Source organism: Octopus bimaculoides, chromosome 16, assembly GCF_046866305.1.
Source record: "Octopus bimaculoides isolate indiv1 chromosome 16, ASM4686630v1, whole genome shotgun sequence".
Lineage (NCBI taxonomy): Eukaryota > Metazoa > Mollusca > Cephalopoda > Octopoda > Octopodidae > Octopus > Octopus bimaculoides.
Window position 1 is genome coordinate 46,142,397 of NC_142943.1, and position 26,868 is coordinate 46,169,264.

A 26,868-nucleotide genomic window follows, 5' to 3' on the forward strand; every position below is an offset into this window, starting at 1 on the left:
GCATTGGTTGGAAGGAAAAGAGAGAGAGAGAGAGAGAGAGAAGCAATGGAGGCAGAGATGAAAGGTCAGACATGAATAATAATAACAAAGGGTTTGATAATTAGAAAGATGTAAGGAATGAAAATGGAGAAAAGACCAACATTAACAGATTAGGGTGTAGAGGGTGAGCAAGCAGGTGGAGGGGTGGACTGTGGGGGTGTTTAAAAGAAAATAACTGAAAATATTGCAGGAAATAATCATCAGAGGGAGCAGGGTGACATTTTGTATGAAGAAAAAGTGGTTGGGGTAATAGGTTTATTAGTAAACTTTAGTTTCACTCAATGTAATTGTCACTATGAAGGTGTTAGGGGTGGTGATGGTGCTTTGGAAAAGTGGGTGGGTGGGTGAGTCAATAATGTCAAAATACCAAGAATATATTGTAATTGGCTCAATTAATTATAAGAGCCCCAGACAAAAATCAGTTTTGTATCAAATTACCAGCTCATTACTGATGATGATGACGATGATGATGATTTCTGGCACCAAGTTTGGAAAAGTAGTACAGTCAATTATAATGACCCTAGTACATTACTGGTACTTTCTTTTTATGAAGTTGAGAAAGATGAAAGGCAAAACGGAACTCAGTGAGATTTAAACTCAGACCATAAAGGGATGAAACTAAATAGCACAAGGCATTTTTATCCCAAGTTCTACCAATTCTCTTGCACATCACCCTAACGACAAGGACTTCTTTTAATTGCTACAAATGGCCCAACACATTGTGGAAGCACAAATGAGAAATACATAAAATACTCACATACACAAAGGCAATGTTTCATGTTTGTCCAGCACACAGTTGACCTCCCTGCACCTGATATCACTTGAATATAAAACCACACACATACTAAGTCTACAAGAAAGATCTAGAACAAGTCTGGTTGCTGCTACAAACCTCTACCTGTAGAGTTCGACCAGAATAGACATAGCACCACTGGAGTGTTGCTGCTGGACAAAGTGGAAACTTTTAGAAACTGTTAATAAACTCTGATACTAAACCATTGTCGCTCATACTCTCTTGTAACCTTCAAGAGAATATGAAGACAGACGTTCTAATGACTCTATTGTCAACCAAGAAAAATGAATGGAGCACCTGACAACATCCCCAATACCCAATCATCATCATCGTTTAACGCCCGCCTTCCATGCTAGCATGGGTTGGACGATTTGACTGAGGACTGGTGAAACCAGATGGCAACACCAGGCTCCAATCTGATTTGGCAGAGTTTCTACAGCTGGATGCCCTTCCTAATGCCAACCACTCAGAGAGTGTAGTGGGTGCTTTTACGTGTCACCCGCACGAAAGCCAGGATGATATTTTCTATTATAGGCACAAGGCCAGCAATTTCGAAGATGGGGTGGGCAAGCTGATTGTATCAACTCCAGTACAAAGCTGGCCCCTGACAGCATTTGAATTCAGAACAGAAAGCCAGGAAAATGTTACTAAGCATTTTGTCCAGTGAACTAACCATTCTGCTAGCTTACCAGCTTCACAGTAATAATAACAATATAATAATAATATAGACATAGGATATAGTAACCTTTAGGAGGGACAAAGAAGAGTGCCTAATAACTGACGTGGTAATACCAGGAGATCAATATATCATCATGAAAGAAAGAGAAAAGGTTGATAAATACAGAGACCTGAGAAATGAGATTGCTAAGATATGGCAGCTACTAGAGTCAAACATAAAGGTTATCCCTATTGGCACCAGAACATAGGGTTCAATACCACCCAATCTGAAAAAACGTCTGAAAATCTTAGAAATACTCTACAACCTAGATTTATTGTAAAAGTTGGCATTACTTGGAGCTGCATGCATATTGCGTAAAGTACTGTCTGTCTGAGGTCCTTGTTGTAATTTGATAAATGGTATGAACCCCTGGCAGACACAATATCTTCAATCAACAACTTTATGATATTGTATACTGGATGATGATGATGATGATGGTGGTGGTGATGATGATGATGATGATGATAGTGATGATGATGATGATGATGATGGTGATGGTGATGATGATGATGATGATGATGATGATCATCATCATCATCATTTAACGTCCGCTTTCCATGCTAGCATGGGTTGGATGATTTGACTGGAGCATTGTTGATGTGAGAATGATTACCACCCATGTTTTTTTGTCTTACATAACTTCATTTTATTTTGAAAATGAACAATCTGGTGTGTTTAGTTTAAAGGCCTATCAATGTTTGCAGTGAGATTCTTTGCCCTAGAAGTCGGGAAGACATTTGGCAAGAAATGGAAACAAAATTGAAAGAAGAAAAAAATGATGATGATAATAATAAAGACAAAAGAGCGCATTGGAATGTTAGCCAAGTGTGTGGCTTCAAAACAACAGAAAAGTAGTATGAGCACACATGAGAGGCTATGATAGAAAATGAGAATTACAGGATCTTGTGGGACTTCACTATAAAGGCTGACCATACTATCAAAGCAAGAAGACCAGATGTGATTATAGAAGACAAAATAAACAGTGTAAGATCATAGATTTTGCAATTCCCTATAAAAGTAGAGTCGATAAGAAAGAAACTGAAAAAAGAAATTGAGAAATATCAGGATCTAGCCAGAGAACTGACGACTCTGTGGAAGACTAAGACAACAATTATTCCTATGATAATTGGTGCACTTGGCACATCAACCAAAATACTACCTAAAAGAGATGGGAATTGAAACTCATATAGTCAAGCTGCAGAAAAGTACCATCGTATATTCTGCAAGAATCCTAAGAAAAATTCTTGAGATATGAGAAGACTTGTCACCAAATCTCAAGATAAAATACCTACCACATAAATTAGCACCAGTGAAATAATAGTAACAATTCCCAAGTTGAAAGCAAATAATTTTTCATTGCTCACAGACAACCAAATAAAGTGTCATTTCTTTCATAGCCCATCATGAGTCCTGTGACCCTTTCAAAGGAAACATCAATGAAATGAGATGACTTACTTTTAACTTCCTCACATGCTAGTCCTAAGTCGGGTCCAGAATAACTTGCAAATAATTCCTCGGAAAACTCTGCCAGTCGCACCAAAGGAACCTCAGTGTGTGTACGGCCATGCCAGATTTCAGTGTCAAATTTTGTACTGTATTGCCTAGAAAAATAATCAGGAAGTCATTAAAATACAAGAAAAAAATTAAATAAACAAGATATAGAGAAACATATACCACATGTGTAAATACATGTATTCACATGTGTTCACACATGCATTGATAATATATAAACATATATAAATATATATGCATATATACAAACACACATAATATGCAGTTTCATACATCTGCGTATTACATGTATGCAGTGTTTGCTGCATGTCTACAGCTATCATTGAATCATATGAACATAATATTGCAGACAACATATGTAACATTCGGCAATTAGCAGCTGATAATGATGCAACTGAAACAATTGTAGTGTAATAAAGCCTGTTCAATCCATCTGCTCGTGTTGAAATTTCTTTGTTTATACTCTACAGATATCTGCAGATGTCCACGTGCATATCCAGCAGTAACACAAGTCCCTTTTTTGTCTGACAGCTGATTCCCAGAGAGGAGCCTTGCAAAGCAAACTATAAACTGATTACCAAGATTATATAAAAATTATAGGAAGGGTATCCAGCTGTAGAAACTCTGCCAAATCAGATTGGAGCCTGGTGTAGCCATCTGGTTCACCAGTCCTCAGTTAAATCGTCCAACCCATGCTAGCATGGAAAGCGGACGTTAAACAATGATGATATTTGTATATGTTTTCTTCTTTTATGTCTCACCTGTTTTAGTTGTTAAATGAAACAGTTAAGATGCCACACTGAGGCACCACTCCAGTACCCAAGCCCTGTTACTTACTCCATCAGTCTCTTTTAGCAAAACACTAAGTTACAAGGGCATAAACAAACCAACACCAGTTATCAAGTGGGGGTGGGAGAAAGACTCACACATATATGTATACGTGGCTCCCATGCTGGTGGCATGATCGTTGCCAGCGTCGCCTTACTGGTACATGTGCCGGTGGCACGTGAAAAACAACATTCGAGCGTGGTCATTGCCAGTGCTGCTAGACTGGCTCCCATGATGGTGACATGTAAAAAAAACCTTTTGAGTGTGTCCGTTGCCAGTAGCGCCTGACTGGCCCTCGTGCCAGTGACATGTAAAAGCACCCACTACACTCTTGGAGTGGTTGGCGTTAGGAAGGGCATCCAACTGTAGAAACTTTGCCACATCAGATTGGAGCCTGGTGCAGCCTTCTGGTCCACCAGTCCTCAGTCAAACCATCCAATCCATGCCAGCATGGAAAGTGGATGTTAAACAACAACAATGATGATGATGAAATATATATATGTACACAATGAGCTTCTTTCAGTACACACACACACACACACACACGCACACATGTACATAAGGCAGGTTGTCTCTGTCAGACCACTTTTCAACAGAACACTCAATGCATTCTGATATGCAGAATAAATTTCTTCCTTGAGTATTTACTCAACATATCTTGAGACAATTGTGATGAAGCAGAACAATTTAATGAGCATTTCTAATCTTACAAAGAAAAAATATGGAAAATATTTTAACATGATGCCAATTTTGGATTGGAAGCTGGAAAAAAGTTGGTTCATTGTTTTGTTTGCCCTGTCCAGTTTAACACATTTAAGGGATGGACAAGTGGCACACAGAGATATGTATACATTTCTAACCTTCAATGAATTACGTGTGTGTGTGCATGTGTGTGTGTGTAATTGATAACGAAGAGGGGAGTGGAGATTTATTCACATCCCAAACTTTTTTTGTTAGAAATGTTTTCTACAGCATATGTGACACTGACCATCATACAAGTGAAGCTTACCAGTGCTAATATCTCTTTTAAGTCCCACTGTCCTATAAATAGGACACTAAATAAGAACATTAAATAAGCTATATCATATTGTCTCAGTGTCCTGTTTATAGGACACTGAATATTTCCATTTCTATTTGAAGTGAAGAAGTTTTAATTATTTTTTTAGTTTAACCTATTTTCAATCATTTGCAAAAATTTTAAATATTCAGAAATTTAAGTACTCTGGGACTTAATAGGTTAAGTTTGAATACTATGTAATTGGATTGTTGTGGATAGGCGGCATCTATACCAGTTTGTATCTGCCAGGATAATTTATCCCTTTTATAATCTCTCTCTCTCTCTCTCTTTCTTTATAAATATAGGCCTGCACCTCTGGAGCTGGTGATCTGGGTTCAAATCCCGCTGGGACCATGAGAAAAAAGAACCCTCACACATGGGTCGTCCGAGTGCTCGTCAGTGTATCGAGTTGGAAACGGGTACTTAGCACTTCTCAGGGCCACAAAACACATCACCAGAGAAACCAATCCCACCCAAGGCAAGGCATACTAAAACGGACAGTAGGTGGACATCCGGGGGTCATGACTCGGATGTGGCCTGACCCCCATTAGAGTGTCAGGAGTTAAGGGTTGAAACACTTGCCTAGAGGGGGTTTCTCCTCTGAGGATCACCTGCTGTTACACTCCCCCTGAGTTTCTTTCCACCACTATATACATATATATGTAAATATAAAAATGGAACAAAATGCAATAAAGGGCATTAAAACATTTGGACAGATAGACGATACAAAGGAGGACAAGAGAAACAACAATTAGAAGGACAGGCAAAAAAGATGGGTCATTTGTGACCTTCTTTCTTCAGCCAAGTACCAGAAGTCACGATCATTTTGGGCAGTTACACTTGAGATGGTTCGATCTGATTGCCCATATATATATATATAACAATTGCAGCGTGGAAGGTGTTTATAAGCCATTTAAATGGCTTATAAACACCTTCCACGCTGCAATTGTTTTCGTTCCAGCACACGATCTCATATCAGGTCACTTGCTATGCAAGTGCATCTCCGTAATATATATATATATATATATATATATATATATATATATATATATATATATATATATATATATATATATATAGTTTTAGGGGAAAGAACCAAGTTTCATGAACTCATCGATATGTATGTATATATATATATATATATATATATATATAATCAGTAAAAATTTGTTTAGTTTAAATGATATTTCAAAGTAAATATTCCATGTAATTTTATTTGGGAAATTTGATGTGTGTAAATATTAAATTAGTTGCCTTTGGAGTGAGTTGTCTTCAAATGGTTGAAGTTGAGCTTTTAGAGAGTTAAATGGCAACTTGGTGTTAATTTAATGTGGATTTTAATTCTATAGTTTCATGCAAAAAATTTGTATATTTATATTATAGATTCATGCAGAATATGTGTATAGCGAAACCATGTGTTCATGCATGGTATGTATATATAACCATAGAGTGGTTTGATATAGGTAGGGATTTAATGTCCTACCAGTTTACACACACACACACACACACATACATCAACATGTGTATGTGTGTGTGTGTTTTGACATAGGAATGAAATGCATGCGAGTATTATGCAAAGAAGAGCAGAGAGAATGCTGGAAAATTGAATTAGCAAACCTATTTTGATTTACAAATAAAGATAAACCAACTAATAGTCTGGGAGGCAAACTGTCAGTCAAACATATCTTTGACTCACAAGTGAAGACAAGTCTTTAACTGCATCTTAACTTAGCGAAGAATTAAAGCAGGACTTGCAGCTACTCTTATATAACCAATTATTTCTCAATCAAGTCAAATAAATGTAAACAAATGACTGGACACACTAACAATGAAGAAGTGATATTGAACCAGTGCATGTGTTATTACTGGCATAATGACCCTTCCAACTCACAGCAATGACTGTATCTTCTCTTTTCTAACTGGTATCCATCAATATGTGTTTAATGTTATTGAAAGAAATGAGGTTTCAATGTTCATACTTTTACTGAAAGGGAGTGTGGGGGGGGTATATAAATTTTCTTTCTTTTATTGGTTTCAATCCGTGGACTACGGCCGAGCTTGGTCAGTGCCTTAAAATGTTTTAGCCAAATTCATCAACCACACTGCTTTAACTGATATTTAGTTTATTAGTCTACTTCTCAAATGATTAAATCCTGCTGGTAGACTTGATTTAGATTAAATATATTTTTGTTTGCTGCACTGATTTACTGGCCATTCCCTTACTCACTTACTCTCTCTCTCTCTCTCTCACTCACTCACACACAGACACAAAGACGGGTGTCTGCAAAGTTTCTGTCTTCCATATTTTTTTTCCCCCCAGTTTTGGACAGTCCAAGGCAACAATAACTATTAAAAGTGCTCCACAGCCAAATTGATGCCAGAACTTTATGGTTGCAAAGCAAACGGTCAAACTAAAGGGTTTGACCCGAGCAAAAAGAAAAAAAATAAAATAGTGTAATAGGTGTAAAACAACTTGCTGTAAATGAACATGAAAAAAATGCATGCTTGCAAATGGGGGGTGGGGGGAGAGGACTCGGAAAATGCACATCATCAGACCTCTGAACTCTAGTGTTTGACCTGAGCAAAAAAAAAAAAAAATCAAAAACTAGTGTGATAGATGTACAACAACATATAGTAAACACATTCTTCATATATATATATTTATATATGTCCACACTCTCTCATTCAGGTACTGGGGTCCTACTATTCTGTTTGTACCACCAAACTTACACACATACACATACACACATAGTTATGGAGGGAACCTGTAGAAGAGTTAGATCCAAGAAGATGTGGGATGAAGTGTTGAGAAACGATCTTCAGATATTGAGCTTCACAGAGGAGGAGATAAGGGACAGAGACATCTGGTGGACACATGTCAAGCAAAGTAAAAATCGTGACCATATATCCTGGCATGTCCTTTATAACCACACCAACTAACCAACCATGCCCCCTCCCCAACACCTGTCAAAACCCCACCACAACCCATCTTCCCAACACCCCCTTTCTCTCTCCACCATCTGCTACAGATACCTCCACTCTATCACTAAAATTTCCCCTCATATTCTTATGAAGCATCCCCCTTCACCCCCTCTGTATCACTTATATCCCCCCCAGCCCCTGGATACATCTCAATCACCATCAATGTTGTTTTCTCTCCTTCTCTCTCCCTCTGATTTATGGATACTAGAATCCCTACACCTCGCCAATGGACCAACTGCTACAGTTAATGTCCTTGAAAGACTGACCACAACATGGTCTTCACAATTATCACCAACAACTACAAGAGTAATATCCATTGTTACAAACAGAATTCGGTAATCAAGAGGAATATTCCAAGGTGTTAGTTTATCCATTATGTTGTTTGTCCTGGACGTGGACCTCTTGTCGGTCTTGTTAAAGAATTGCTAAGGTTACAGATTGGAATATGCAGAAAAGAAGAAAACAAACACACATTTTTAGTTGATGACCGACCCAATGTTATATTCTGGTAACATGAGCAACATTGAGAGGCAATTAAAATTTGTCATAACATTCTCAAGAGACATAGGAATGGAGTTTTGAGCAAGATAAATGCCAGGATTTTCTCAGAAAGAGCAAAAGAAACTGACAGGCATCCTCTGCTGTTTACAGCTGTGCTTGGGAGGAAGTTGTGTAGTGTGTGATCATCACATTGATCATGACAGAGAAAGTTGTCGTGGCAACACCTGCTCAGAGGCCTATGCAAAGTTGCAGAAAGTGTATGGAGAGGAGTGTATGAGCTGCACACAAGTGTACGAGTGGTTCCGATGTTTCCAAGATGGCAGAAAAAATGTCGATATTGGCGAACATTCTGGGAGACCTGCAACCAGCAGAACTGAGAAAAACATTGCAAATGTGCGTGCAGCTGTGAGGGAAAATCATCGAATCACCATCTGTGAGTTATCAGAGGATGTGTAGGTTAGTTATGGTTCAGTTCAGTCCATTATCACTGAAGATTTGGGTATGAGACGCGTGCCTTCCAAGTTTGTGCCAAAACTGCTTTCAGTTGACCAAAAAGACACACGGGTTTTTGTTGCACAAGATCTCCTTGACTGTGTCGAGAATGATGGAAATTTTTTGAAAACTTTGCATAGGCCTCTGAGCAGGTATCGCCAAGCTTTTGGCAAAATTTGATGCAAATTCTCTGCTCAACTTTCTTTGTCATGGTCAATACAACGATTACATGCAACACACCTTTCTTCCAAGCACTGCTGTAAACAGTGGAGGTGAGCTAAAAACGTTAAAACTTAGTGCACATGCACAGCAGAGTTCAGAGTCAATTTGTGCCAAGCGGCTTTACTCTGTGTACTTCAGTTTCGTTACTATGGCAACAGTTCGGATACTAATTGATCAGCCATAAAACCACATCAAAAACACCACACTCTCTCTCTCTCTCACACACACACACACACACACACACACACACACACAACAGGAAGTTATTAAACATTTTGACATTTTAAAGATAGCTTATTTTATCTTTTAATACTAAAAGATTTAGAAGCTTTGGAGAAAAACTAAGATAATTACTGCTATTTAGTTAGCAAATTTTTTTTTTTGTTCCGTTTTATATTACAATATTTTGAAATCGGTTTTTGTATTTATTTGAAACGTTACATTTAACTAAACATGAGAGCTAATGGCTGCATTTCCTAGGAAACACTTCCAATTTCAAGGTAATTATTTCCAAGCAGAAATAAACCACAAGTTCACAAAGAATAAAATGGTACATTTTTATAAAATTTAGAATGGTAAAGAAGTTCCAATTCAAATATTGTAGAGCATCAGAATCTAATTCATTAATGATTCTGTCCTCAACACCTGTTAAAATAATTACTTCTTACACATATACAATACCACAGATTCATAAGGATTTCAAGTCAAACAGATCAACAATTGTTCAGGACTTATTCTATCGACCCTGAAGAAATGAAGAGTTGAAGTAATCTGTTTGGGATTTGAACCTAGAGAATGTAAGAACAACATTCAATATTATAAAGCATTTGGTGCCATGTTGTGCCATCCTTGCCACACACTCAAGACCTCAGGTTTTTAGGATGAATGTGACTTGTAACATTCAAGTTCTTTTATAAAGACATCAGTGAAAGTCATCAATTAATAGTGTCTTTCTCTTAGCATGTAATTATCTCTAATTAACATTAATTTAACTATTGTTTTTCATGTGCATAGCAACTTGAGTAATTCATTCTCTCATCCTTAACAAATACACTCAACAAATTCATTGAGTACACTGAAAACTATGCTTCATTGAAGAGATCTAATAAGGTTGGAAGAGCTGGAATAATTAAAATAATATTAGTCATTGATTACAATTATTCTTTATTCACAATATTTTTACTAACCAAAAGAGGGTTTGAAGAGTGAATAGTACATACAACAGGAATTGAAACTAAGCAGCATATATGACCCCCCCCCCCCCCTCACATCCTCCATCACAATTTTTCCCATTGTAATGATTTTCTTTTGACTAATCTCAAGCCTAAATTTTAATGCCATATTCAATTGTAATGACTCCAGTTACTTAACGATAATTATATTTTAGTTTCCAGGGTCAGAAAAAAATATCAACTCAGAATGTAGCAAATATGAAATTAAAATGCTTATTTTAATTCCATATTCTACTGATGCTCATCAGCTCAAAGACTTCTGAATATAATAAAGCAAAATCTTTAATAAATTGGATAAATATGTGTAATAATGTGAAGATGATATTCTTGAAGACATCACTTATCTCAATAATGAAAACATACTTAGGTACTATATTTTGTTTTGCTAGTTTTACCAATTCACAAGAAAAGGAAAATAATTGACGAAAAAGTGTTTAAAGAGAAAAAAAGATTGAAAAGAAACAATGGTTTTAAATCATTTTAGAAAGTAATTGGGTTTCTTCATTTCTTGTTTTCATTTCCTTTTTGATTCATCCATTTTTTGATATAAAAGGATTTTCTTTGAGCAATGAAAAATATTCACAAATATTTCCACCAAATGCCTACCGAAAGAAATCAGAAATATAAAAGGGAACTCTACGGAAACATTAGAAAAAGAACATTGGATCAAAAGGATACCAGATCAGCCAACCATTTAAGGATTAGACTCAGGAAAGATCAGCTGCTACAAGTTCAATTCGAGACCAACTCCCAGCCATAAAGCAACAACAAAACTGAAAGAAAATAAAGGTGGTGCTCCAGCATGGCCACAGTCTTATGACTGAAACCATTCAAAGAATAAAAGAATGAAAATAATGTCATTACAATATTTTTAGAAGTGAGATAATACACAACACTCACTCCTTCGTAAAACCCGGTTTCAGTTCCAATCTAGAAATCCCAAAGTCTGGAAATTAGACTCAATACAACAACAACAACAATAAACCAAAGTCAATGTAAATTGACCAACGTATGGAAATGTGAAATGGCTGAAGGAATGAGGTGTTTAACAACCAGTTTAAAGTTCAAAGTACACAATAGATATTCTATTGAGTAGAAGAAGTATTTTTATGGAAAAATCATCTATGATAAACAACTGACAGCTATTAACCTAGTGACGATTCCAGTCACAAGCATTGGGCCTCATTTCATTTAAGAAAATAAAAGCTTGGTGGCAGACTAGATCAGGATAACAAGATTAATGACCAGTGATAGATTTGAAAACTGACACTTGGTGGCTTCCAAGGCTAAACAAACTCTGTCATTCATATTGTTTATGCTGGTTGCCCTTCATTACACTAACACAGCTGTTACAGTGGTCAGCAGCAGTGGGACAGTCACTAGTACTAGAATAGTACATCATTAATGAGTCTTGTTAATTGCTACTTTAAATAGATGAGATAAAGAAACACATACCTCAAGATATGTATGTGTACACACACACAATGCAGAGAGATAAAGCAGGAATTTAAACAAGATAGATAGAAAGACATGTAAACAGATTAATGTGTTGACAAACTAAGACAAACCTATATATAGATGTGTGTGTGTGTGTGTGCGCGCGCGCGCGCGTACACATAGCTGGGTCGGTAAGAAGACTACTTATCAATCACAAATTTGTGGATTCAATCCCAATGACTGGCACTTTTGGCAAATGTATTCTTTATCCTCAATTCAATCTAAGTTTTGTGGCTGAAATTAGGTACACAGAAACTGTGTGGAAACCCAGATAGATTATACCAGTAATTAAAACTCCCATCACATACACAATGTCACCACTGAGTGATTCAGTCAATGGAGTACTCAGCTACTGTCACACTACACAATCAACAGGTAATTCTGCTAACCAATGAAACTGATGCAAGATCGCCAATTATTCTTTCTTGAGTGGGTTCGATGGTTCTTCAATGCCTGTTGTGGTCTTTTGTTGTCTCCTTTCTTCAAGCTGGTCCCCTCAGAGATCAGCTTTCACCACTTCTTGTCTCTCTCTACAACAGATTCCTTCCATTTGCATTGTTCAAGTGTCATCTTTCATACACCAACACATGTCCAGTCCCCTCTCTTTCACACTAACATCTGATTCTGCTTACATCCAATCATTCCCTCACAAACGTTACATATCCAGTGGACTGTGTTAGCCTATTTCTTTCCACCCTTCATCACACATCCTCTGCATTCAGGAGTGGCCGTGTGGTAAGTAGCTTGCTTATCAACCACATGGTTCCGGGTTCAGTCCCACTGCGTGGCACCTTGGGCAAGTGTCTTCTACTATAGCCTCGGGCCGACCAAAGCCTTGTGAGTGGATTTGGTAGACGGAAACTGAAAGAAGCCTGTCGTATATATGTATATATATGTATGTGTGTGTATATGTTTGCGTGTCTGTGTTTGTCCCTCCACCATCACTTGACAACCGATGCTGGTGTGTTTACGTCCCCGTAACTTAGCGGTTCGGCAAAAGAGACCGATAGAATAAGTACTAGGCTTCCAAAGAATAAGTCCTGGGGTCGATTTGCTCGACTAAAGGTGGTGCTCCAGCATGGCCACAGTCAAATGACTGAAACAAGTAAAAGAGTAAAGAGTATTCAGGGGGACCATGCCTTGCTATCACACTTTGTACACAAGCATCATACAATCTGCCATTCATTAAGCAGAATTTTTTCCCCACCCTATTCTTACTCTGGTAACTATGTTTTCAGAATGCCCAAATTAAACTCCCTAAATAAGGCAAGCTATCAACTCGTACATGTAAGAAACCCTATCAAGCATTTAATGGAATTCCTTTCACAGGTGTCCTTACTACTAGCTACTCCTGTGAATCTATTGCATATAACATGTTTCTCTGTTAGTCACACTGTGATCCCACAGCATCTGTTGTGCACTAAATTAATCAATCTATCTCTTCTGTATGTTCATTTATCAAACTGTCAATATCCTATTTTACCAATGTAACCAACAGCCAGTCAGGACATTTACTGAACAACCCATCCTCCGGCTAAGTATTCCAATTTAGCTAACAATCCATCAGCTATCGAGATTCATGCAACGTAAATGAGAAGTTACAAGCCATGCTGCAGCAACCACACTGGCCAATCTCTAGTTAAATGGCAAAACCTAAATATAGCATGTGATGACTAATAAGATATCAATTGTGTTTAAATAGAATCAATTGATTGATTAATTAATTAATGATGGATTTAAGATTCCTTTTTAGCATCCTATTTAGATAATCTCAGACTTAAGTGTGAACCATGAAGGAAACCGAATGATTAACAAGAAAAAGAGAAAATACTTGAACTGGACAAAAAGTGGATGAAATAATTAGAAAAGTAGGAGGAAGGAAGAAGTGAACAACTGGATGACATCAGAGATATTAGATACGGAATGATATAGAGCTAACCTGCTAAACAGAATGGTAAAACTAGCAGGAAGCTTTTAAAGGTTTGACCAAAATCCAGCAAAGCAGGTTAATGAGAAGGCAACAAGCATTAGATACTGTGGCATTCCGCCAGAGATATATTTGTTTTCATTTACCTCTACCCACACTATCACATTAGCCAGAGGAATAAACACATAAGTCTATTTATAGAAATTTGACCATTCTTAGTATTCTTTCCTTCCCTTTTGTGGTTTAGAAAACCCCTTTTTCTGTACCCATCCCTTAATGCCATTCTAATACATCACCCCCCACCTCACACATATTCATTACCTACATTCTTATCCCTTCCTACCCTCCCCTACTCCTCTCCCATCCCCCCTCATAATATCTTGACCACCAACTAACACATTCTTTATTTTCTCTCCTTGTTACTTTCTGTGTTCCTTTCTGTGGAAGAGCGTAGGCTCGAAACGTTAAAGACTTTTTCACTTCCTGAGCATTACACTAATACATCTGTTTGTTGTCTACACCACCTGTCTTTGTCTTTTTGTGAATTCTCCCCATATACATACATATATATATATATATCCGCTTGTGAAGACCTGTTGAGGCAAGTGAAATCGAAATCAAACTAAATTTGATGACTGACACCCATGCTAACATCTCTTCGATTGGACACTAAAACTCGGCTTGCGAAGACCTGTTGGGGCAAGCGAAAGCGATATCGTGATGGCACCTGTGCCAGTGGAGCGCTAAGAGCACCGTCTGAGCATGATCGTTGCTAGAGCAGTTGTCTGGCTTCTGTGCCAGTGGCATGTGAATAGCACCATTTGAGCGTGATTGTTACCAGCATCACCTTCCTAGCACTTGTGCCAGTGGCACGTGAAGAGACATTCGAGCGAGGTCGTTGCCAGTGCCGCAGGACTGGCTCCTGTGCAGGTGGCACGTAAAATACACCATTTCGAGCGTGGCCATTGCCAGTACCGCCTGATTGGCCTTCATGCCAGTGGCAGATAAAAGCACCCACTACACTCTCAGAGTGGTTGGTGTTAGGAAGGGCATCCAGTTGTAGAAACTCTGCCAAATCAGATTGGAGCCTGGTGTAGCCATCTGGTTCACCAGTCCTCAGTCAAATCGTCCAACCCATGCTAGCATGGAAAGCGGACGTTAAACGATGATGATGATGATACATATATATATATATATACATATATATACGTATATATATGCATATATATATATATATATGCACACACTACATGCATACTGTTTAAAATCATATCCGGGACGTGTGCGTGCATGCACCACACACATATACATATTTGTAAGTGTGTATATATAATACATTAATGTTCTTTATGTTGTAATAAAAACAATTTTACATTAAACTGAAGGATTACTCAAAACATTTGGCAGAATACAAATTTATTATTCTTTAACAAGAATTATTTTGACAGTGACTTCAAAGTTTTGTCCAGTTAAGCCATCATTGGATGACAGCTTAACTTGTCAAACCTTCAAACTCATTGTCATACTATTCTTGCTAAAGAATTATATACATACATACAAACACACACATATGTATGCGTATATATATATATATATATATATATACACACACACACACACACATAACCAGCTCCCCGTTGGTTATGACATGGGTTTCAGCTGGTCCGATCAGCAGAATACCCTGCTCATTAAATTAACATGCAAGTGGCTGAGTACTCCACAGACACATGTACCCTTAATGAAGTTCTCAGGGAGATTTGACATGACTCAATGTAACAAGGCCAGCCCTTTGGAATTACAGGTACAACTCATTTTTGCCAGCTGAATGGACTGGAGCAACATGAAATAAAGTGTCTTGCTCAAGGAAATAACATGCCATCAAGTATAATTCTCATGAATATAAATGGTGTATACAATTCTAGCATTATTAAATTAAAATAGCCATCTCTGGGTCATACTGAATGTGTAGACACTGTTAATAAGCTAGTTACTGCAGTATTTGTCCTGTGATGACATCTCTGATGGATGTTCCATGTTTAAAAACACAATATATATGAGAGGAAGGTAAGAATCATTTAGTGAGAACATTTAGTGAGAACACCAGATGCACTTCAGCCTAATTGAACCTCATCAATAGCATGTACCCACAGCTAACCATATACTTAGATTTTTATTCGGCCAGGCAGATATTTGCAATACTAATGAATGTCTTATTCCCTCTTTCCTTTCCGTATTGAAGGTAGTAGTTCTCATCTCAGCTTGTGGCTGACTGCAAATACAGACCAATGATAAGGGACAACAAGACCAAAATGCATCTAAAGTCACTTTGTGCTGACTGAAAAATATAAACTCATGTCTATTTTCATGTATATTGAGTTCTATTCTTTGAGTTAATTCTCCCAAACTCTTCTCTCCACACACACACACACAATATGTGTGTGTGTGTGTGTGTGTGTGTGTGTGTGTGTGTGTGTGTGTGTGTCACCCCACCATCGCTCGACAACTGATGTAGGTCTTTTTACGTCCCCCGTAACTTAGCGGTTCGGCAAAAGAAACCGACAGGATAAGTACTAGGCTTACAAAGAATAAGTCCTGGGGGCGATTTGTTCAAGCATGGCCGCAGTCAAGTGACTGAAACAAGTAAAAGAATAAAAGAACATACACAATAAGTATATATATATATATATATATATATATATATATATATATATATTATATCTATATTATATATTTATATCTTTTACTTGTTTCAGTCATTAGACTGCAGCCATGCTGGGGCACCACCTTGCAGAATTTTAGCCGAATGAATGGACCCCAGGACTTATTCTTTTAACACTGGTACTTGTTCTATTGGTTGCTTTTGCTGAGCTGCTAATTTATGAGGATGTAAACGTACTGACACTGGTTGTCGACAAATACATACAGAGAGACACACATATATGGGTAATTACTACTTCTGAGGTTCCACTAGATGTGAAATATATATAGCCTGGATTTTATCTACTCCATTCCCAAATTATGGATATATATATATATATATATATATATATATATATATATATTATATATGTATATACAATGGGCTTCTTCTCAGTTTCCATCAACCAAATTCACTTGCAAGGCTTTGGTTGGTATGAAACTATAATAGAAGACATGTCCCAAGGTGCAATGCAGTGGAACTGAACCTGGAACGATGTGGTTGGGAAGCAAATTTTTTACCACACAGCCATGCCTACACCTATGCATATAATTTTTGATGAGTATACATACATACATAGATAGATAGATAGATAGATAGATAGATAGATAGATAGATAGATAGATAGATAGATAGATAGATAGATAGGTATATATATCATCATCATCATCATCATCGTTTAACGTCCGCTTTCCATGCTAGCATGGGTTGGACGATTTGACTGAGGACTGGTGAAACCGGATGGCAACACCAGGCTCCAGTCTGATTTGGCAGAGTTTCTACAGCTGGATGCCCTTCCTAACGCCAACCACTCAGAGAGTGTAGTGGGTGCTTTTACGTGTCACCCGCACGAAAACGGCCACGCTCGAAATGGTGTCTTTTATGTGCCACCCGCACAAGCCAGTCCAGGGGCACTGGCAACGATCTCGCTCGAAAATCCTACAGGAGCCAGTCAGGCGGTACTGGCAACGGCCACGCTCAAAATGGTGCATCTCATGTGCCACCCGCACAAGAACCAGTCCAGGGGCACTGGCAACGATCTTACTTGGCTTGCCGGGTCTTCTCACGCACAGCCCATTTCCAAAGGTCTCGGTCCGTAGTCATCGCCTCGGTGAGGCCCAATGTACGAAGGTCTTGCCTCACCACCTCAGCCCAGGTCTTCCTGGGCCTACCTCTTCCACGGGTTCCCTCAACTGTTAGGGTGTGGCACTTTTTCACGCAGCTATCCTCCTCCATTCTCACCACATGTCCATACCAGCGCAATCGTCTCTCTTGCACGCCACAACTGATGCTTCTAATGTTCAGCTTTTCTCTCAAGATACTTACACTCTGACGGGTATTCACATTGACATTACACATCCAACGGAGCATACTGGCTTCATTCCTTGCGAGCTTACGTATGTCCTCAGCAGTTACAGCCCATGTTTCACTGCCATGTAGCATGGTTGTTCGTACGCATGCGTCATACAGTCTGCCTTTTACTCTGAGTGAGAGTCCCTTTGTCGCCAGCAGGGGTAAGAGCTCTCTAAACTTTGCCCAGGCTATTCTTATTCTAGCAGCTACACTTTCAGCGCACCCACCCCCACTACTAACTTGGTCGCCCAGATAGCGGAAGCTATCGACTACCTCTAGTTTTTCACCCTGGAATGAGATAGAAGTTGTTTCCTGTTTGTTTGCAGTCTTTATTGCACCTGAACATCTGCCACAAACAAAAACTAACTTGCTAGTTAACCTGCCTTTGATGTTGCTGCACCTCTTATGTGTCCATAGCTTGCACCGGGTACATCTTATAGAGTTACTACCTACTCCTTTTCTACATACTGAGCAGGGCCATCTACTATATATATATATATATATATATATATATATTATTCGCCATGTTGGACCACTGAACTCAACACATTTTCTTTCACTCTCTCTCTATTTATTTCCTCTCATTCCTTTCTGTCGAAGAGCATAAGCTTGAAACGTAAAAGACCTTTCTAATTTTCCTGAGCATCAAACTAATACACATGCTTGTTGTTAATACACCTATCTTCATCTTTGTTTTTCTATAAACTTGAACAACACACACACACACACAATCAGTGAGGTAATTTAGCAGTTACATAAAGGAGACAACATCTCGACTTATGAACATTAAAAAAAAACTTAATTGTGAAATATGATTTCGTGTTTTAAGACTGCATGTACCCACACCGATACACATACACACACATACATGCATGCACGCACACACACACACAAACAAACAAAACATATTTGCACATAATATAAACAGAGCACCATTATCATGGTAGACAACCTCGGAAATAGTTTAGAGAATTGCCTTTAATAGAAGAGAGGCCATGCCATCTGGTTGGTGCTCAGAATGTCTGTTCGGGAAATTACTCATAAGATGCCACTGCAGCACTTTAAGCCCCAGGAGATAACAAGCATTCTTAGTGCAGCTCTCTGTCTCCTTACCCTTACCCTCTTTTCATGCTGGCATAAATTACACACACACACACACACACACACTTTAGGGGAAATACCAAAAAGTAGCAAAGCTTGACACAGAAAGCCTAAAGATTTTTGAGACACAAATTTTAAAATATTTATATTTAAACATTGACAACATTAATCAACATCCAGAAAATATGTTTGAAAAGCAAGAGATGTGTGGGCTGGTGGTGATATACTTTGTCCAAATTTCATTTCTTCTCTTTCAAAACAAAAGAGATGGTTTATTATAACCACCACCACCACCACCACCACCAGTAGCAGCAGCATCACAACACTTGGTCTAAAAGAAATACTAACCTTAATTCAAACAATGTTATTGTTTATACCATTTCTTTTCAATTTTTTTTTCCTTGCCTTTAAAAGGCAGAGATACTCATTTTTGGCTAAAATCAACAATTTGTATTATAGCACCACACCATTACCAGTCTTTGCACAACAAAAGAAATATTTTAAGTAAATGAAAAAAGAAACAAAGAAAAATATATATATATACCATCTGACATTTTGTGAGTGGAGAATAGGAAGCAAACTATAAAAGGAAATGCTTGGCATTTTGAAAGTTGTGTCAGTTACTTTGCACCAACAACAATTAAACAGGAAAGACAAAGCGGAATTCGTTTGGTTCAAACATGGTAACTGCAGTGATAAGTGTAAGGAGAGGAGATTCTGAAAGGTACAGAGAGAAGATGAAGCAGCAGATTGCATTTCCTTATCAAAATTTCTATCAAAGATTGTTATGCAGAAAGATAAGATCCCATCACCTGAACTTGCATGGTGGTAGCGATTGTTGTTGTTGTTGTTGTTGTTATTGGAATGGTGAATAGCAAAACTGGTAGAGAATGCCTTGTATTTAGTTATCTCCCTTTATATTCCAAATTCAATTAGTGCTAGTATTGATTCAGCTTGTTACTCCGTCTGAGGTCAATACAATCAAGGACTAGGGTTACTCAAGTCAATGAGACTCTCTCCCCAAATTTCTGGCGCTGTGTCTTTTTGAAAATTACTACCATTATTATCATTCTATAAGGTGGCAAGCTTAACATTCTGAGTTCAAATTCCATCGAGATAAACTTTGATACAGTCACTTAATAAAACATTTTGTGGCAATCATCAGCTTCACAGATTTTAGTGTAATTCAATGATGATGATGATGACGATGATGAGAAAATTCCAAGAGGAAGATCACCATCTAGGACCAATCGAGGATCTCCATTTACCCAGCATTACTCTAACTGGACTGTAAGTGCACTTTCCCAGCTGTATTTCCTGACCTACAGGCACTTACTGAATGTAGGCCCATCCACTCAAGTTAATAATAATGATGATTTCAATTGATTAGACCGATTCTTAAAGGAAAGCAGGTACAAGGAATTGCAATCAACCTATGTATATTGAAAATATATTTCTTTATTGAGCCCCGCTCTCCTGTGCAGAGAGATAAAAAAAAAAAAAAAGTCAAAGTTAATGCTACAAATATTAAACACAGAATATTTAGAGGCAAACCCAAACATTACGAAGTATTTAATTTGGCATTCTACCATTCTGCTATCTTCACCACACAAATAAGAATAACAAGAACATCAGCAGAAGTAATTAGGGGAAGTCCAGAAATTATTTTGCAAAACTTTAAGCAGAAGCTAAAAAGATTTTTAAGGAAAAATAATAACATTGTGAATAAGATTTTCCTTGTTGTGTAAATATATAAATAACCGTGAAAAAAATGCCCTTTTTTTTAATTTGCTTTTTTTAGTGACGTGCAAACACACATGTTGAATAATAGAATTATCTGGAATAAAAGACAACCTACCCAAGAAGATATTCGTAATTCACTCTGTTTGGAATAGAAAAAGTTAAGAGAAAAAAAAAAAGAAAAAAAAACAGGAAAAATAAGAGAAAATCTATAAATTAGATTAATAGAATAAAACCAGATGAAAATTACGTAAAACACACATAAACACGTGCATCTGTATGTGTATGTATATATATATATATATATATATATATATAAAATATATATATACACACACATATATATATATATATGACTAATTTGGATATACAAATGAGGAAAAAGCAGAGTTTATTTACTCATTTAGTTGAAGTGATATGTAAACAAATTTAATATGAAGAAAAAATGTGATAGCCTCCATGCATTTGTTTACTCACAGACACAAGTTAGTATAAATCCACACCCAAGAACTTAGAGAAATGGAGTGAGAGGGAGACAGAGATATAAAAATACATATACAAATACATGTTTGTATGTGTGTGTGTGTGTGGGGGGAGTCTGTGTGTCTATAGAGATTCCTGGAGCAAGCAATACACAGTGCCCTTGGCCAAGGCATGTCATTTCATGTCCCAGCAGGAAATGAGTACCAGCCAGGTGCCGGCGCAGCTGTCATATTCTAACTATTAGCTGGGAGTGGAAGAGCCATCATTCATACATGCATATGTGTGCACACACTACAAACATATATAGAGAGGGGAGGAGAGAGTGACAGGGGTAGTAATGTAGATAAACATATATAGAGAGGGGAGGAGAGAGTGACAGGGGTAGTAATGTAGATAAACATAGTTAAGCTTGAAACTATGTCTGTTGTATGGATTTTGTTTATGCTACAATATGGTATATAAATGTCAGGTCATGACTCCTCATTTCCACAAGTATCTACACTGGGGGTACAATTGCTAGTGCTCAATCCACAATCCTACAATTGAAACCACAAAAAAATAAGCAACCTGCTTTTGCCAGGCTTCTCTTGAAAAGGGGAGCTGGACTTACTGTAATACCTTTATGTGACCAGTCAACCAGTTACTGTGACTTTTGCATATGTGACTTTTGCATATAACACCTGCAAATTATGATTATGTAACTCTTAGCTTCCTGAAACAGCTGTTGAGTTTAAGACATTACATAATTTCTTTATGTATATATATATATATATATATATATATATATATATACATATATATATATATATACATACACACACACACACATACATATCAAGTCTAATTGTGTCAGTCTATATCAATACCTCCGTATTAGCTGAATTTGAATTTCTTCTTTGGCCACTCTTGACGCTGTGGGCCTATCCCAAGATCAAGAAGTCAGAGCTTAAGTTTGAAGTCATTCAAGCACGGCTATCTGTTTTCTATACTGATCTTATCTTGCTTTCACTTACTGTGTGTGTGTGTGTGTGTGTACACACACACACACAGATGCAGATACAAATATAAACATGCATACATAATAATTTAGTGTGGATTTATATTAACTGGTGTATTCATAGTAATAATGTTAAAGATGAAAAACACAAGTTTGAAACTTTAGTGGGACATGCACGGCTATTAATCATTGAAACCATTTTAGTTTTCTTCATGCTGGTTACAAATACGATATAATAAGTAGCTTCTTGTAATTGTCTCGATTGTTTCTCAGAAAACAGAATGATTGAGGAAGGTACATAGGAAGTCAATGTTTAGAGGAGCAGAGAATATAGCAGTAAATAAATGGAACAAAAGCTCAACGGTGTCATTGTTTTAACATTCCAAGCAACAGACATTATAACAGTGATGATGACAAGGGAAAGGGACAGATGATGAGGATAATAATGGTGATGCTGTACGGCTGTAAGTTCTTAACACTGATTGACTTGGTACCTCAGCTACCAAGTTAGAAGCACTTCAGCTTCATGGCTAGAAATAATTGGGAAATCATGAACATCATGGTTGATAATATGATCCTCCTCCTTGTAAATTTAAAGCGTCATAACTGCACGAAACATCCGCCATGCATGATTATAACAAACACAAATAAACAGCACAAACACTGCAATACACAAAAGCACAGGCACAACCATTGCAAAGAGAAAACTCGTTTGAAGGAAGATGAGCGAAAGAGAAACATTTATCCATAAACAAATACACACACGCACAGATGCTCACGTAACACACACACACACACACATACAGAAAGGCAACCACACACATTGATAATCAGACACACGCGTACACACAGACACCTACACATAGATATATACACACACACACACACACCTACACATGCGCATACAAGCATAGACACCTACACACACAATTGCCAGCAAGCAGATGCCATAACTGACCTCCTCTTTTGCAAGGGAGGGGGAGGGGAGAGGGCAGCTGTAAAAATGAACGAAGAAGAAGCGGGGAAAGAACATAAGGCAATGGTGAACCTGGAGACTTGTGGATAAAATTGAAGTAGAGAACAGGCCTCCTTCATCATAAAATGGAAGCTGCTGATTAGGAGGAGGCGGTGGGTGAGATGCTGGTAGTGAGTGGAATATAATGATTTGATGAGGAAGATGATGTAGAAACCATCAAGAACATGAAATGCACCAAACAAAAGCAAGGAAAAAAAAAACATGTAACAGTCCAAAATCCATTGTTATTTTAAGCATTAACCTCAACAATTACCTAAATGCAATGCAAGAGTTAAGTTGCTAGGTTACAGTCACAAGGGTCACAAGTGACATTGTGTTGTAGCTGACCACCACACCAGAAGCAAAAGAAAATTATTCAATGTGACAAGAGGAGAGGGCTGAAGAGGTCAGAAATACAAAGATCAAATTATAATCAAAAGAAACTAATTCCTGATCTGAAGGAATGGTTTGTGTTAAAGTACTGTTAGAAGAAATATGAGAAGTGGAGGCCTTCATCAGAGATTTAATCAATTCTCAAAACCTTCAATACTGTCTCTTCACCAATTTACATTCCTTTTAGTTTTTTTTCCCAAATACAACTGCCTGCCTTTGTTAAGTAACACAGAACAATCACTAATGTACATTTGCTGAAATGTAGTCCTAGCTACATTGTGTCAATCCATCATCACTTATTTTAGCAACCATGCAAAGACGAAAGACAAAGTTAACTTCGGCAGGATTTGAACTCACAACCAGAATGAATACTGCATTCTAACAACAATGTCAGTTTGCTGCTTTGTGGCTTCAGACTAAATAACCACACACACACACACACACACACACACACACACACACACACTTGTGACCAATGGTGAAATTCCCCACTGCTATGTTACCCCCAACTACATCAACTTTTGGAGAGTTTACAGTAAAAAGTTAGGAATTAATTTTTTGTGGAGACAGATCTTCAGATTCGATTTGGAATTTTACCACATCTTTATTACATAGTCTGAGAGGGTGTTTCAGTGCTGCAAGCACTGTCCATCTTTCTCAGCAGGAAGTGAGCAAAGTAAAGCAATGAAATGAAGAAAATGGTGGTGGCAGCGGTGGTGGTGGTTGAATGTTTTGAGCAGAGGAGAGAATGGAGGGAGGTGAGATAAGAAAGAAGCAGGTCTGCTGAAGCAATTATTCCTTTCTGCATTTGTTGAAGAACATAAAAGCCGTTTGTTTTTCTTTCTTCTTTTACATCTTTGAAATGCTATAAATAGCACACCAACTCATACAACCTAATTCCTCTGACCAAATTGATACCTTACACCTGTCAATCAGTTTATACTTATCATTTGCTGCCACAGCAAGAAACCTCGCTACAAATAGCAGCCAAACCTCCCTCAAATAATACTATACTATCGTGAGGGAAACAGAAAACACTAGGCCCGACAGTCTTTGCAACAGAAATAAACAAGAAGATAACTTGAATGCATTGGATTACAAGCTTACTTAATCAAGGTTGGCCTGGGGCTAAACGACAACACTTAAGATAGCAGATGCTGTTTCCCTCAACTTCACAAACCTTCTCTTCTCGGAAAATTTCTTCCCATTTAGAAATATTTAGACTGGTCATAAGCTGGATATACGAAAGCGTATGTTTAGATGTACATTACCTACTACCCACGGGGTGTGCTCTTGATTTTGTGAATATATATCTATACAACGCCAGTGTGTATGGGTGGACATATGGTGTCTATGATTGATTTTCTGCATAAATGGTGTAGAATGTGTGTGCGTGTGTGTGTAGCTGGCTCAGTGTTAATGCCAATCAAATATAATATTACCACCACCACCATTGTTGCTATTGGTAGCTTTTCCATACTTCCCTGCTTCTATCACAGCAAAAACTATTGCAGCTGTCCCCTCCTCCTCTTACTAGAACCACCATTATTTATCAGCAGTGTCACATGGGCCATTTGACTTACTTGTGAAGTACTTCAAAGTGGATGTGTTAAGTAAGCAGAGCCGACCACAATCAGTGGCAACTCACTGAGCCAACCAGACGGAAGGACCAGACGAAGGATAGCTGCTGGCAGAACCACAGCTACAAGTTTCAACATCTCTCCCTCTCTCTCTCTCTCTCTCATCCACAAATATGGTTATGTGTGTGCATGTATGTGTGTGAGAGAGAGATTCTTTCATGTTCCCAAACAAACGAAAGCAGTTGTATTTGTGTAAAGCTAAAAATTTGTTTATTACAATTCTGTAAGAGGAGAAAATATTGAAGATTTGGAAAATTGATTAAATCTGTGATGAAGTTCTCCACCCTAAACATTAGGTAAATATTTCTTCTCCTCTCAAGCATTGTAGCAGACATCGAACAGGCCACACACTAGTTTCCTCAAATTATAGTTTATCTGCATTAATTATTGGCTTAGATATATTTTCCTTCCAAACAAAAACCAACTCATTCAACCATGAAACACGATGTATTCCTGTGAGATTTTCTAAACAGAGACTGAGAAATTCAATAGCAAAAGCCAAAGAATTCTTCAAACAATCTCTACTACAGTCTTTAGAAACAGGAGTCTCATATTTGTAAGTCCCTAAATTTTAGACCAAGAAACTTACTCTTTTACTTGTTTCAGTCGTTTGACTGTGGCCATGCTGGAGCACCACCTTTAGTCGAGCAAATCGACCCCAGGACTTATTCTTTGGATGCCTAGTACTTATTCTATCAGTCTCTTTTGCCGAACCGCTAAGTTACGGGGGACCTAAACACACCAGCATCGGTTGTCAAGCGATGTTGGGGTGACAAACATATACACACATATACATATATACATATATACGAGAGGCTTCTTTCAGTTTCCGTCTACCAAATCCACTCACAAGGCTTTAGTCGGCCCGAGGCTATAGTAGAAGACACTTGCCCAAGATGCCACGCAGTGGGACTGAACCTGGAACCATGTGGTTGGTAAGCAAGCTACTTACCACACAGCCACTCCAATAAAAATATAATGACCATTGAAAAAAGAAATAAGTAGTCAAAATTATATGACAACTAGTAAGGGACATTAGTGAGAGTTTAAAGGATCAGCAGGAATAAAAAATAAAAAAAGAGAAGCAAAACCAATTAACTTTATGATGAGCCAACAACGAAACCTTTTCATAATCAATTTTCCATACTAGAAATAGCAGCAAAATTCTCTCTAATCATACCTTAACATCTCCGAAAAGAAAGGACGAGGACAATGTAGTTGTAGATAGACAAAGAGATAAGATGGCCATGGGTGGAACACATTTGGTCATACATCAACTCAACCAGAGTGCACCAATCACAACCGTCTTATCATTTTGGGGATAAAAGAAAAAGATCTATTGATTTGAGGTCATTGAAACAGAAACCTTTCCCTTCTCAATCACTATAAAACTATAAAACAACAAAAAAAAAAAAAACTACATCCCAAAATCTAGGCTTGTTCTTCAGAATAAGATGTTCAATGTTAACCATCTTCATAGAATACAACTGCACCACATCTTAAAATCTCACTCCCATATCTGATACAGCATAGCTTTTCCCCACACAGACACACAAACACATCTTTAACCGCACCCCCACCCGCGACTCAAAACTCTCTCTCTCCCCTATTTCTTTTATTACTAATACAACAATTCCAGACTCTCTGA

At 37.8% G+C, this 26,868-nt stretch overlaps 1 protein-coding gene across 18 annotated transcripts in view; it reads right to left on the reverse strand.

Moving 5' to 3' along the window:
• LOC106872491 (PP2C-like domain-containing protein CG9801) overlaps positions 1–26,868 on the reverse strand; it is a 105,340-nt gene that overhangs the window by 37,857 nt on the left and 40,615 nt on the right. For 11 of the 18 annotated variants that reach the window (XR_016244660.1, XR_016244659.1, XM_089364642.1 and 8 more), the window contains exons 2-3: positions 20,811–20,834; positions 3,006–3,151 (exon numbers count right to left, since the gene is read on the reverse strand). Coding sequence is in view for 13 of the 18 variants with exons in the window: in XM_089364642.1 (XP_089220768.1) it covers positions 3,006–3,151; positions 20,811–20,834 (170 nt within the window). In the remaining 5 variants the exon portion in view is untranslated. The remainder of the gene's footprint in view (positions 1–3,005; positions 3,152–20,810; positions 20,835–26,868) is intronic. The other 7 variants (XR_016244663.1, XR_016244661.1, XR_016244662.1 and 4 more) reach the window with 1 other exon arrangement.